At 33.9% G+C, this 15,547-nt stretch overlaps 1 protein-coding gene across 1 annotated transcript in view; it reads right to left on the reverse strand.

Moving 5' to 3' along the window:
- MUC19 (mucin 19, oligomeric) overlaps positions 1-15,547 on the reverse strand; it is a 102,540-nt gene that overhangs the window by 57,867 nt on the left and 29,126 nt on the right. Inside the window, exons 31-37 of the mRNA XM_074375911.1 lie at positions 15,368-15,409; positions 14,816-14,842; positions 14,385-14,426; positions 5,773-5,811; positions 4,768-4,866; positions 4,415-4,483; positions 1,881-1,976 (exon numbers count right to left, since the gene is read on the reverse strand). Coding sequence (XP_074232012.1) covers positions 1,881-1,976; positions 4,415-4,483; positions 4,768-4,866; positions 5,773-5,811; positions 14,385-14,426; positions 14,816-14,842; positions 15,368-15,409 — 414 coding nt within the window. The remainder of the gene's footprint in view (positions 1-1,880; positions 1,977-4,414; positions 4,484-4,767; positions 4,867-5,772; positions 5,812-14,384; positions 14,427-14,815; positions 14,843-15,367; positions 15,410-15,547) is intronic.

The raw sequence follows: 15,547 nt of genomic DNA on the forward strand, positions 1-15,547 counted from the left end.
CTCTATTTGAAGTGGAGTGGCATGAAGTAATACAATAAATTTACTCCGCAATCAATCACACGAATCTCAAGAAGAAATTCATCGGAGCACTAACATGAAGTGAGGCAATATCGAGCATCTGGGGTTGTGTTTTAGACTAGCTATCTAGCAAAGATCTCTCTAAAAGTATGTTGTCATTGACTTTGAGATCTGGCAAGAATCAGACTGCTATGTCAAACTCTAGAGAAATATCACTGGAGGTAGTGGGAACAGGCAATGCAAAATATAATGCTAAAAATGAGCTATAGACACTAGAGAAGCAGAGCTAGATGAATATATAGACATTATGGGAGTTTAGCAGGTGAGCACTGGAAGGTGAGGCCATATATATGTAAAATTCAACAAGTTATTGTGAATCAAGGGGGAGAGGGAAATCGGACATTTTTCTAAATGCAATGGGATATAATTTTATGCCGAAGAGTGATATGTTTACATATATTGAAAGATCTCTCCTTCTACTCTGTAGAGAATATATGATCAAGAGTGTATAATAGAAATTGTTAGACAGTATGAGGTGATTTTTGGAATCCAGAGAATATATTAGCACCTTGGGCTAGAATGGTAATAAAGGAGATTGAGTTCAATGGATGGATTCAGGATATGTTTTAAAAGTAGAATTAACAGCCCTTGTTTGTTTTGGTAAGTGTAAAATAAAAAAGAGAGGTTTCAAGCATAACTTTAAAATTCTTTCCTGAGTAAACCAAGTTAGTGAGGATACCATTTATCGATATGGGATAGACCGGGAGAACAGGTGTGGGTATGAAAGTAAACCTAGAATTCTGTTTAGCTCACGCTAAATCTGAGATGTCTATTAGACATCCAAATGGAAATGATAAGTTATCAATTGAGCATAAATTTAGAGTTCCAGAGAAGCCATGACTAGGGATATATATTTGGAAATTGACATCTAAAATGTCTTCAGAAGTTTCCTGTACCTACCTTCCTACAGATTATGCCACACCCACTAGGCCTGTCTGGTGTCTGAGTATCAGAAGCTTCTTTCCTGAGCTCAGTTTAAGGGAACTTCCCACCAGCCAAGTCACGCTCTTTCACTTTTCCACAGACTAGTTTCCCATCTACAAGCTAACCCTGATTGACTCTAAAATCTAACTTTATTCTCGGTCAAGTAACTTTAAATTAATACTCTGTTTGAGGTCTTGAAGCAGTTAATCCCACCTTACTTCATACCCTGCCTTCCTTGGACACTGAGTCAAGCCTACATTTTAGTTTCCTTTATCAGCTGTGGCATTCCAAGCCCATACTGGGCTTTGTCTCTTTTATGCTAAGCTCCTACTCTGTCCACAGCCCTTTGTCTATCACAATTACTTTTGTTAGGTCCTCTGGAATCCACATCCAATGATTTTAAAACATCTTCTACATGCTTAACTCTTTTACAAAATGCCTCTACCTCCTCCTGGCCTTAACCTAATGGAACTAATTCTGCAACAACTTAGCATAACCTAGCAAGCTCCAAATTCTTATGTGAAGAATTCTACTAAGGGAACAAATGAAGATAGAAGCCTTGGATTTGTAGATATATGGATCTGCACAGTGGTGTTCGCGCGCGCGTGTGTGTGTGTATGGGTGTGTTTCCAGCAAAGTTCACTATTTGAATATAGCAGCAAATAGCCCACTGTCTCCCATATTTCCAATCTTCTGGAAGGTTCTCTTTCACACAGCCTGTTATTTTTTTACCTCACTTATAAGAATAAAGCCTCTTGATCCTTTACCAGACTGGGAGTTCCTATTCATTTATTTACTTACTAGATATCTGCCAGATACTTATCAAGTCAGGCATTCAGTTAGGTACTGAAAACTCGAATAGGGGCCCCCCGGCTTGCCTGATCCCCCTGGGCTCGTTGCTCCTGTGCTTGGTTCCATGGATGTGCTGTATTCCTCTCCTCCTGTCGCTGGTGCCGTAGGAGCTCCTGTTCCTCCTGATAAGAAAAAAAAAAGCAGTTTGAAAAATACCCTAGACATAGATCAATTCACATAATCCATAAATCCTCTGAGGCAGGTAATAGTTCGATTCCCATGTAACAGATGTAGTTAAGTGACTGACTCTGGGCCACCCAGCCAGTTGGCAGCAGATCCAGGAGCCAATCCCAGGCCATCTAGACCCCCATTCATACACCAACCTGTGCTTTTCAGACAATCTGTGGTAAAAGAACAACTGTGTAAAATTTACCATCGGCTGTATGTGTGTGTGTGTGTGTGTGTGTGTGTGTGTGTGTGTGTATCTATATATTTTTTTTTCTTTGGGGGGGATTAGTTTTATTTATTCATTCATTCGTTCATTCATTCATTTATTAATTTATTTATTTATGTTTAATGGAGGTCCTGGGGATTGAACCCGGAGCCTTGTGCATGCTAGGCACGTATACCCCTTTTCCCCACCTGCTGTATATTGATACTTTGGGAAAATGCCATGAAAGTAGAGAAATGAAATTAAAAAAAATAATCCTTGCAAAACATAAGCTTTTATTCAAGCAAATATAAAATTGCTGAGTCAGATTTTATATTTCTAAATATAATATACTTGTTTCTAAATACTTGTTCGCTGTTTCAGTTCTTACCACATCATGGACCAGTAACAAACAGTTCTCTATTGGACTCAACTGCAGACCAAACTTATAGAAGCCCTGCTCAAGACCCCTGTACTTACTGCTTGATAACCACAGAAGATAGCTGACTGACATCTGATTATCACCGAAATAATTCTGATTCAAATTTTAGAAAACAGACACTAAATAATCATCACCCTAAAATTTCAGTCAACTCACTGATCTAATTGGAATTAAATTGTTTCTTAATTTGTGCTGCTGTAGCTTGTACCTTTCAACATATTATTTTTATGTAAACTGTATCTTATTCCAAGAAGTATTTAATACCTAAATTTTAAGTCAGTAAATTTATTAAGGGAAAAGTAAATGTAAGTAAGAATAGTAAAGTCCAGCTATGGATTAGTTAAAAAATGTATAAAGAAAAACAAAAAAAAATAAATAAATACAAAACAGAAACAGTCTCAGACATAGAATACAAACTTGTAGTTGCCAAGGCGGCGGGGGGAGGAAGGGACAGACTGGGATTTCAAAATGTAGAACAGATAAACAAGATTATACTGTAAAGCACAGGGAAATATATACAAGATCTTGTGGTAGCTCATAGTGAAAAAAAATGTGGCAATGAATATATGTATGCTCATGTATAACAGAAAAATTGTGCTCTACACTGGAATTTGACACAAAATTTTAAAATGACTATAACTCAATAAAAAATGTTAAAAAATGCATAAAGAGAAGTTCCATGATATGCTAAAGAAATAGCTTTTAATGGTACATAAAGAAGTTCTGATCTATCCTAAAATCAATCCAAAAAGTAGAAAGATTTTAAGTAGTGGCATGATATGATGACAGTTGAGTTTTGGAAAGTTCATTCTTGTGTGGTATTGACTAAAGTGTCAATTGAGACGAAGTGGGGAGAGACTGGGAAAATTCCCCAAACTGACACTCATTGATTGCATAAAGGGCTTGTTAATACACTGTTTGCTGGACTCCATGCTAAGAGCTTCTGATTCTCTTTGAACAGGTGGCCCCCAAATTTTGTGTTCCTAAAAACATCCCAGGAGATACAGATGCTGTTGATCTGGGAACCACACCTTGAGCACTACTGTGTTAGAGGAAGGTGAGCAAGGTAGACACATACAGACTAGGTGGAAAATGTTTAACAACTGAGCAAAAGCAGAGGCACACGTGATGCAAAGAAGAAATTTAAGAGGTACTTAAAGTAAACTGACTGCGTAATGGGATGAATTCAGACTTCTTCATTTCTGATCAAAACCATTTACATTTAAAGAAGTCAAAAAATATTTTATTCATGAAACCACCAGTAGCTGAAATTTAGTCAGTGATGCCTAAGGACAAGCACGCTCTCACTGACTCTTCTTGGATGTTTGCTCTTGGGCACAGATCACAGACTTGTGGAGCGATGACCAAGGAGGCTAAAGGTCTGGGTTCTAATCCTGCCTCTGCCAGTTCTGAGAACTTTTATTATAGTCTTCCTCATGGGTAAAAAAAAAAAAAAAAAAAAAAAAGACACCTAACTATCACGGTGTTAATGTGGATTAAATTACATATTACATATTTGAGCATAATTCAGAAATTTTAGTGTGCCATAGAAATATGTCACTAATAGTTTGTTAACATATAAATATCAATTACTGAATTTTTTCCAGAGTCATCCAGGTAACAGTATTGACACCAGACCCCTATAATCTAACGTGTCCAGAGTAGAGTTGTTCCTGACTTGAAACGGAGGACGGCTGGTGGGAAGAAGCTATGGAAAGGGCAGCATGTGCCCCATTTCTTTGTCTCACCTGCTCTGAAGCCTGAGTCACTCGTGGCTTCAGCTTCTGTGGCTGTACTTGCTGATGCTCCAGTTGACCCTGTTGAAGGTAAAGAAAAAGCAAAGACCTGCTAAAAAAGTGCACGGGTGCTGTCAACTCTCAAGGTGATGGGTCTATATAATTGTGATAACATAATAAACATTGAGAAAGCAACTTGTGCAAAACTTAAAGCTTCTACATTTTAATCACATACAAAGAACATCTAAATTGGATATTATACCTAAGTCAGATACCTTTATTTTGTAAAATACTGTCCTGAGCAGCATTGCCTGAAATCAGTTTCTTAGCTGTGGCTGGTCTATTTTGTTCTGAACTTGATTTACCTGGTAAGCTCCCAGGACTGGTGAAGATGGAGCCCCCTGCTCCTGTGGTGCCCTCACTTCCAGCCATGGAGGTGATGGGAACTGGAGTTGTTGTAACGCCTGAGAAAAACATAAAGTGAACCTCTCATCTCAAGAATATTCAAAATTTAGGGGGAGGGCATAGCTCAAGTGGTAGAGCACGTGCTCAGCATGCGTGAGGTCCTGGGTTCAATCCCCACTACCTCTTCCAAAAATAAAATTAACAAATAAAAACCTACCCCCCCACACACACACATTTATAAAAGTTAAAAAAAAATCTTTAAAAAAAAGCATATTTGAAATTTAATACCAGTGGGTGATTGAACTGTTCAGTCAATTCCTACCATAGAAAACAGAACCAGTGAGCATCCTAAGATTTTTGTTCCAATATTACTTTCCTCTAAGATTTTGGTTTAGTTCTGCCCATATTTTTTTTTTTTTAACAAAGTCATGTTATCTGCATCTTAAATTGGGTCACACTAGGTGTTTGTACATTTGTCTGATCAAGGCTGCCTTCAAATAAATGGAACCTTAAGCCCTAATCACATTGTCACCCAGAGATGACAGTAACAATGGTGAAATTTAATTATCATGAAGTGCCAAATTGTTACTTTTATTTAAAAAAGCACCTAAAAGAGCAAAATATACCATTAGATACACAGATGTTTTCTATCATCCTATATTCTTTTTAAAAAAATGTTGAGCTTGATCTCACTTAATACTGTTGGATATGCTATATTAATAACAAGAAAGAAAATAAAACTGGAAACCATATTATAGCCACTTAATATAAAATGGTCAAAAGCAAGTCAAATTCAGTTCTTTTTTTAAGTTTAAAATTAGTGGGAAAAGCTCAATGAACTACTTGTTCAAAATATTTTTTCAAAAGTCAAACTCATATCAATTCTTTCTGAAAAACACACAGTTACAAGTAATTTATACATTAGATATTTTTTCACATATAAAACCAGGAATTAATAGACTAACCTGTAGTAAAAGGTTCACTGAGAAAACTTAGAGTTGTTCCTGATAAGAAAAAGAGAAATGATGTGAATTTTTCTGACCTCAAGGGGAAATACTAGAAAGATAGCTCACTTGTTAGTTTTCAGTATATAGTCAGTTTGCAATATATTTAGTGTTGAGAGTTAATAAGACCTTTTTTTCATTTTTAAAATAGTGACATTATATTTCTCTTTCAGTGTGTATGTGTATACATGTGTGAATATGGCTGTCTGTACACTACATACCTATGCTGAATTCTACTAAATACAGTGTAAATGGAATAAATATTCACCAACAATGAAAAGATAATTGTCTGCTAAGCAGAGGCTAATTCTGCAGTCTGTGGTTTATCTGATCTCACTCGATTTCTGATTTCTGATCTGCACCTTCAATATTTTTCTACTAATTAGCTGTCAGTCTATGAGAACTTGGTGCAGAGGGAAGGAGAAATCGTTTTTAGAATTTTTTTTTTTTTAATGATGTGTTATAGCAGGTTCATGGAGATCAATTTGAAGTTACCAGGAAACTCCCAAAGGAAGAGCCCGTATTTTCTCTGCATTCTCAATGCCTGCGCATTGCCGGGAATAGGGTAAGAGTTTATTAAACGTTTGCTGAAGTGGTCTGTGGACTTAAACATGAGCCATTGTTAATTTCTGGTTTTCATAAATAATGAAAAGTCTATTTTCTCTATTTCAGTCTTAGTTTCTATTAAAAATTCCTGGAAATCCATTGTTTACGTGCTAGCATCACTCTAAAATTTTGTAACTTAAAAAAGAAGAAAGGTCTCACACAGTCTACGTGACCCTCATTTTTTGTCCAGACACACTGACCTCCCTTCAAACTCTCTGACCTGCTATTTGCAGTTCCCTGTACTTGAACATGGTTCCTCCCCTCTTCTAATTAAACTTCAGTTCTCAAACTCAATCATTTTTTCTTCAGCCTTTCCTGACCATCTTGACTTGATCAAATTCCCCTCTCTACCCACCCTACCCCCATTTTAAGCACTTCATAGCTCTTGTCACTGACGCAAGTCTTGCTTTTGTAGTTACTTGATTGATACCCATCTCTCTGACTAGACTTCCTGACTATCGGTTTACAAATGCAGGGGCCATGTCTATTTTAACTTACCCTTTTACATCTCTAATGATGTCAAAGTGCCTAGTACATAACAGGTGCTTGGTAAGTGTTTGTCGAATGAATGAATCAATCCACCTTTCAATCAATCAATCAATGAAGTAAAAATATTATACCTATTCTGCGTATGAAGAATCGAGCTCAGAAAAGGTAAGTAAATTGTTCAAGATCACTGCTGGTCAGTGACAAAGCTGGCACTAAAATCTAAGTCACCCAGCACCTAAGATTGTGACGTACATACAGCTTTTCATGTAATGCTGCGTCTATGTATAACGCATCACCTCTTGTAGTTTATGGGTTTCATTCCCCATTCCCCATATTAATGGGATATTATAAATTAGACTAGAAATTATAGACTATAATATCAAATAAAATATCCTATCTCCCCTGATTGCTTCACAAAATGGATATAGTGTTAAGTATACTAAGTAGTTTGAGAGGTTTATGTGAGTATTCTCCAGTGTCAAGCTTTAACTGAGAATTTTCAAATTAGCATCAAGCAGACTCCATAAACACATCAATTCAGATCTTGATTTTTTTTTTTTTTTTTTTTTTTTTGGTCACTAACAAACACAGGAACTGGACATTTGAATTGAAGTATCTTGCTGATTTGGATGTAAGAACAGCATAGAAAGACCACTGTGCCGTGGTCCACAGAGACCACCAAGATTGTCGTGATGCAGCAGGATGGACCTCAATACCTCAAAAGACTTTGATGCAGATTCCATTTCCCAGTACAGATTTAGCCTTTAAAGAATTCCAACAATCCTAGCTTGAGCTCTTTCAAACTGAAGACAACTGCATTTTATTAAAAACACCATTATCCCATAAAGAAGAATCGATCTTTTCCAAAATTTGCACATCTGACTATGTTGGAATCAACATGGAGTTAAGGGGAACACAGTGGCACACCCTAGACAGTACAGCAGGGATTGCAAATACTTTTAACACCTGAATGAGAAAACACACTTATAGTCCTTTCTGTGTGATTGGTGTGGCTAATGAGGCAACATGCTCCAAAGTGGATCTCAAGGACCCATCTTTGATCAGGGCCATCAGAGTTATTTAAACTAGTCACAAATTGGAGTACCAACCACTCGGGCTACTCTGAAATAGCTCCCTGTTCCCACAAACGATCTTCAGAAAAGGTAAGACTGAAACTACTGAGACAGCAATAAAAACTAAGGATAAGCTTTTACTAATAGGAATACATGAGAATCCACATACACTGTTCTTCGTGGTTTAATTACCATCCTTGATGGGTAAAGCATTACTATTCTCCTTAATTTTAACATCCATAACCATTACAATTTCAACTGATTTTTCTATTATTTGCAAATGGACATACATGCTAAAGTACTTGATAGTGTGAATTACTGTGTTTCAGATTCTTTGTTGCCAAGACATAAATAACAATAGGAAAAGCTGCCTTTACCAAAATGCTGAGTTCTGTGTTTTACGAGGTAAAATTTTTCAAAGTGACTGTGTCCATTTATTTTTGCCTCATGATTATTTTTAACCTCTTTTATTTTTCATCTCATGATAAACTTAATAATTAAAATAAAATCTTGCGACTAATTTTCCAGTTACCAGTAAGATTTGATTACTTTTAAGAACCATTTAAAATTTTATAAAATTTACAAAATCTTTTCTGAAAGATTATTTTGCAGTTTTCTTTAATAGATCTTGTTTTACTTAATACAAATTTTGAAAGATAAGCTTAAGGAGTACCCATAACATTTTCCCTAGTTAACAACAAATTTGGTACGCCAAAGTTTAGCTTTTGCAAAATATCTTATTTCTGAAAAAAATTAAATTTATAAAATTGGTTTTAATTACTGAAAAAACACTAAACTGTAAGTTCTAAAATGTAGAATTCATAACTTACATGCTAAAATGTAAGTTCATTTATATAATGAATTATTCTTTATAAACTGCTACTAGCAATAACTTTGACTTTACTGAGTACTTACTATGTATTACACTAAGCTGTCCGATCTTATTTACTCTTTTCTCAAGTTCCATGAGGTATATATTGCACAATATTCTTTCATATTGTATTCTCTTAATAAATGAGAAAATTAATGTTCAGAGTGTTTGAGGGACTAAAACTAGGGTCATACAGCTAGCAAGTGGAAGAAAAGGTTCAAATTTTTATTTTTATTATTTTTTAATTGAGTTATAGTCAGTCTACTATGTTGTGCCAATTTCTGGAGAACAACACAATGCTTCAGTCATACATGAATATACATATATTTGTTTTCATATTCTTTTTCACCATGAGCTACTACAAGATATCAAATATAGTTCCCTGTGCCAGACAGTATAAACTTGTTTATCTATTTTATATATACCAGTCAGTCTGTGCAAATCTCAAACTCCCAGTTTATCCCTTTTCACCCCATCAAATTCTTATTTTTCAACTTCTGCTTCCCACTACACTCAGCTGGCTCTCTGTGATATCTTGGTGCAATTATTTTCTTTCTATGATTGATGCAATTTGAGAATAAGCACATTATACAAGCAAATAAAATTGATATACAACCTATAATTGTAAAAATCTGAGATTTTAACTTTTTGAGAAAAAATGCACTTTAAGATATCAAATTATACTGTATAGCACAGGAAACTATATTCAATAGCTTGTAATAACCTATAATGAGAAAGAATATGAAAGAGAATGTATATATAACTGAATCACTGTGATGTATACCAGAAACTAACACAACATTGTAAATCAACTATATTTCAATTTAAAAAAAGATATTAAGTTACTATGTAACAGAAACCCACTTTTTAATTATATGAATCAGTACCCCATTTAGTCAATGAGCTATTTTTACTTTTAATAGAAACTTACTAAATAAATTATGAATTTTGACACGTCTCAATTTGAAATTGGAATCTGCAATTATTGCTACTACTTCAATAACTGACTTAAATTAAATTGAACTTTATTTTCTTTCTTAAATATCAAAACACAGAAGCATTAGGACTGGAATATAGAAAAAGATATCCCAGATTTTAATTCTCTCTCTGCTGCTTGTTAGCAAATAACCTTGGACACATAACTCTTTGCACTTCCATTTCCTCATTTGTAAGTTGAAGAGAATAATGGCACCCACTTCATAGAGTTTTCTACAGCAAATGATATAATATGTGTCAAATACTTAGAACTGTTCTTATTATAGCTCTGTGTCAAGATCTGTCAATCTAAATAGGAACAAAAAAAATAATTGCATAAATTTTCTTCTAAAAATAGCATACTTATTGGAACGTTTGGCTAGCCGTCTATCAGGGTAGTCTAAACCTTGGAAAGCATTTACTCTATAGGAAAGAAAGTGGATATATACAGCATGAAAAAAAAAGAAAAAGCTTAAGCTTTGCATATTGCTCCCTTTGTGTTTTTAAAGTTTTCTGTAACACTTTTCTAAACTTGTCATTAGTGCATTTTGTGCCTATGATATTTACCTCAAAGGTATGTGCAACAGTAAAATCATAGCTCAACTTCTACCCAACACGCTTGAATGTAAAGTCAAATAAATCATAAAGCCTCTTCTGAGGACCTATGTCTTTCTCCATCTATCTGGCTGGAATGCCTTTGATCCATCTGAGAAAGGTCATTTAAATTTATGAAAAGAAACTTTAAAATAACTTGCACAATCTTTTCAAGTTATATATAAAACAAAACAAAACAAAACAACTAATAGCCAGTGAAAAGTACTTCATACAGGAAAGTGTTTGATCCAATAGTTGATTAAAAGTACTTTACCCAGGGAACAAGATAACGACAAAAAGTCCCCTTCTGCAGTCTCTTTTTGAAATAAATCTTACCTATTTGTTCAAGAATTATAGGGTTTTTTTTTTTTACACCAAACTGGTATCTTCAAACAATGCAGAAAATAAAAATGGAAAAGTTTTGGCTAAATACATTAACCCACTAATCATACTGGTTCTACTCAAAAGCAATAATAATATATTATCCAAAATGAAATTACATTTAGAACAGTGAGACCGTGAACCAAAATTCTGGGGAAAATGGGTTCTCATGTCTAAGAAAGAAATCCTTCCATCCACTGTAAACAGTTCGTGGAGAGGCAACACATATTCAAAAGAATGTGTCTTCGTAGCTATACTATATCCAGAAATACTACTAAACTTCTGCTTTTCAGAACCAATTTAAATATTTTCCTTGATGCACGCTATATTTAGAAAGAAATGAGACATGTGCTAGTGATGATGACTAAACTCTTATTTTGGGATCCATTTCTCTCATCACTGATCTAGCAGGGTTCACCACTAGCAAGCTAAAAACATAAAAATCATTATTACACAGCTATGGATTCATCACAATTTGTCAAATGCTGTTTAACTTTTAAATCACTGATGTCAGTAAAAGAAATGGGATGTGACTTTCAAGGCTACAATTCGTGCAAGACAACTGCTCCACAAAAATGATCCTTACTTCCTTTAAAAGTGTTCTAAAAGTAAACACTTCAAGCTGCTTATTTTTTCTATGACATGATGATTATTGGATGAATTGACAGAACAAGTTTTTTGAAAAGTATGCAGGTATGCTTTAGAATGAAAGTTTATTCTAACATGAAAAATGAAAATCAATAGAACATGAGACTTGGTTTTTATTTCAGAGCTTCAAAATAAGACTATCCATAAACATACAACTAATACTTTCTGAGATGCTACTGGCTGCCATCCTCACTTTATGCAGATTGGTATGTTTTGGCAGTCACAGTGGTCATATCTCTTACAGTTGGTAAAATTCAGAAATGTCACATTTTATTCTGAATATTTTGTACCCAGTCCAGGAATCTGTAGTACAAGTTGAAGTTGAAGTTATAGCACAATTTATGGTTATGCAGTTACTTCAGTCAACAAAGATGACCACGTGGTATGATCTGAGCCTCCAAGGCAGAGATTTTTGAGGAAACTAAATCAGTTATTTGAATAATTTCTAAATTATGTACGATATGGACATAATCTTGGGAAAGAAGATACAGGATGGTAGATGAGGAGCTAAGAATTCAGCCAAGTCCTACCACTTATCATTATTTTAAAATTGAAATCGAATTAATAACCAAAATTTTGCATGCCTCAGTTCACCTGGGAAATAAGCACTTACTAGTTTATTCCAACAACAAGATAAGCTACATGAACAGTATCAATAAATCCTGAAAAAGTACCATTGATTTGACAACTTGATAATCAATGTTTTCTATACATCGGGATTATTTGATAAAATTTATTTAAAATACACATGATTTGTGGCACATTTACACAATTTTAACATGTGTAACAACAGTAACATAATTACTTTGGTTTCCTGATTTTAGAATAATGCTGGGGCAGCCTTAATGACTCACATCATTGAGATGATAATTTCTGGCTTTCATGGATAATAAGGAAAAGAAAAACCACCCTGATTTCTCTGTATATCATACTAGAAAATCCCTTTTTCTTCTGATCTTTGTAATACTGGGAAAATTACTTAAGCTTGTTTCCTCTCCTCTGTAGAATGATGAGGGGAAGGGGGTAGTGGAAAATAATAGTATTTAATCAGGGGATTGTTGAGATTTAATGAGATACTGAATGAAAAGTACTTGATATAATGAATAGAATATAGTAAGCCTTCAATAAAAGTTATTATTAGCTACATCTTATAATACAGTACTAAGACGGTATTTTAGTAAAGCATTAATAGCATATGTATAGAGCATGAAATGTCTGCTAGAATGTCAGTGAAATTTAATAAAACATTAGAATTTAGTAAGGCTAAGCATTACAAGTCATAAATACCACCAAATGAATTCAGGAAAAAAAATCACCTAGCTAATCTTCCCTATAATTCAAAACTACAATAGATTTACAGTTTTTTAAATGCTGGGGTGGAAGCAATTGATGAGATTTTTTGGTAGTATTTTAAGGTTAATTAAACATTTTACATCTAACACTTCATCAGCTGCTCATAAAAACTCTAGGTGATCTGCTCATGATCCTCTGTTTTGTATGAAAAGTTTGCTTGCTACAACACAAAATGTCAGCAAAATGAAATTGCCAGAATATTATGTTCAAAACGGAATGTGTAGGGAAGAAAAAGCAACGTGAGGAAATGTAAGTATAAACTGGAAAAAAATCAAACCAGTTTTCTTAGTTCTGAGTGCCTATTTTTGATACAGGATGCAGATAACAGCATCATATTGAAATAATTCACCAAACTGCTCATGACTCATGCATGCCTATACAATTCCTCACATTAACCTTCAAGAATACTTTAAACGGCCTCAAGATTCAAAAGTTTTAATAGCTGAATGAATGATTTTATTTTAATGGAAAGAGAGCTATATAACTGAACCAAATTGTCTTAGAAACAGAACCAGAATGAGAATTAGGAATGCAGTCCATTGTTTATGGCTAAGATAACATGTAGCCAGAAAATCCTTCTGCAGTGTATATTAAACAATGTAGAGCTACTGGGATGATATTATTATGAGGCCTTGGGAAATGAGTATACAATTATAGAATAAAGAAAAATATTTCTGAAATGTGTCAGTCTTCCTAAATTTACACTTACATTTAGTAGTGCTTACATTGCTAATAATATTCAACATAAGAGAAAGTTTGATAAAAATTAAACATGTCAGTTTAGGCATTTAAATGATATTCCAGACCATCATGGTGATACTTTAAGACACACATTTGTCCTTTGAATATAAGCAATATATTAATTACCAAATAAATCAGAGAGCACCAAGAATTACAAAAGTACCCAAAGTTAGTCATAATTCTATATCATGATATAAAATTATAATCCAAAAGTAGTCTTGATTTTACACTAACTCTTGGTATTCTAGAGAAGATACACTAGTTCCAATCAATGAAATGTATAAACCATAAGCTTTATCAGTATAAATAACAACTAACCAATAGTCTAACCTTCACCAGAAATTCTGTTCCAAAATAAAAAAATCTGACTTCCAAATTTGGGGCAGGGAAAAAGAAGAATCACCCATTCTACAAATATTTATTGAGTACAATTGAATGCTAACTATTATACAGCTTGGGACTAAATGTAATTGGAAATACAAGTCTGGGCAACCATTATCTGTGACTTCAAAGATGCTGCCTAGACTTACTGTGATCATTTTGCAATAGATACAAATATGGAATTATTATGTTGAACACCAGAAGCTAATATAATGTTATATGTCAATTTTACCTCAATAAAAATATCATGTTTTTAAATATATAGGTATATAGAGAAAAAAACTGACAGACAGACTAGAGAAAGTAATAAATAACAGAAGGAAGAAAAACAGCATTCAGTTAGGGGAAGAAAAAGGTCCTAAACATAGACAAGTGTCTCTGTTGATTCTATTATTTTAAAAACAATTGTAATATATGTAAAAACCTTTATTTTTCATTTTATAGGCTTTTGATTCACCTACCTCGTATTTCACTGCTTGATGTAATCCTTGTACTGGAAGCCGCTGAATTGGAGAAAACAACGAAAAAAAAAAATAATGTTTCATGTAGAAGGAAAATTATGTTTCTGAGGACATCTATGGTCATATATAAAACAGATCAACTTGAAATTAATGTTTCAGACAAATTTGATCATATAGGTAAATAAATGTCAAAATGTAAAATTAAAGTTTTAAAATTCATAGACCACAAGGAAAACTCAAAGAAACTTAAGTTTGTATCACATTTTTTCCCCAAACTCTTCCTCTAAAAGCTTCAAAACAAAACAAAACAAAAAAACAAAATCTTCCCCTAAAAGTGTAATTGCAAAGATATAATATGACAAAAGGAAGTTTTGGATTTTTTTTTTTAATGCCCTCTTGATTAAGTTGTGGTTGATTAAATTATGGCTTACCTGAGCTACGGGTTACCAGTGTAATCGCTACACAAAGGAGGAGATAAATATTAGGAAATATATGTTAAAATGGTGTTGAAAGACAAAATTAAAAAGTATTTATTTAGACATGTGTAGATATCTCTAGAATGCAAATAAAGGATTAACTGTAACAGTTAAATTCATTTATCAGATCAGATGTTCACACATTTTGATACAATCTTGTATGCCTCTGGCCACTGCTTTACATACAAGTCATTCAATTCAAGTTAAAATTCCTTGGTGTTAGTGAAAAAGAAAATGTAAATTATTTTAGAAGAATTTAGCATAGAATTTTCTTTTGTAGCTGTTTTTTCCCCCCAAATTAGTAGTATGCAGAATGTTCATTTTAGGACCCATAACCTCGGAATAGGGAAGATGTTCTTAACTAATATTACAACTGGATGTAGACCCTGATATTTGGCACTAAGGAAATAAATAAGAGAATGACAGATTCGGAAAAAGAATTGTCTGAGTTGCAAATTCACTTTGTTGCTAATTTAAAAGCTAAAAAACAAATAAACATTTGCTTACCTGTTTCAGTGCTTAACACGGAGGTAGCCATTGTAGTAGAAACTGTTCAGGGAAGACAGTATTTATGAAAATAAATTCCTTGAATCATTTCGCTGGCAGATTTACCCCCAGAAACCAATTGCCATAAACTAAATAAAAATTTCTGAAATTGTGTGCAGAGATTAAGTGACAAGACAATTT

The sequence above is a fragment of the Camelus bactrianus genome, chromosome 12 (genome assembly GCF_048773025.1).
Source record: "Camelus bactrianus isolate YW-2024 breed Bactrian camel chromosome 12, ASM4877302v1, whole genome shotgun sequence".
Classification (NCBI taxonomy): Eukaryota; Metazoa; Chordata; class Mammalia; order Artiodactyla; family Camelidae; genus Camelus; species Camelus bactrianus.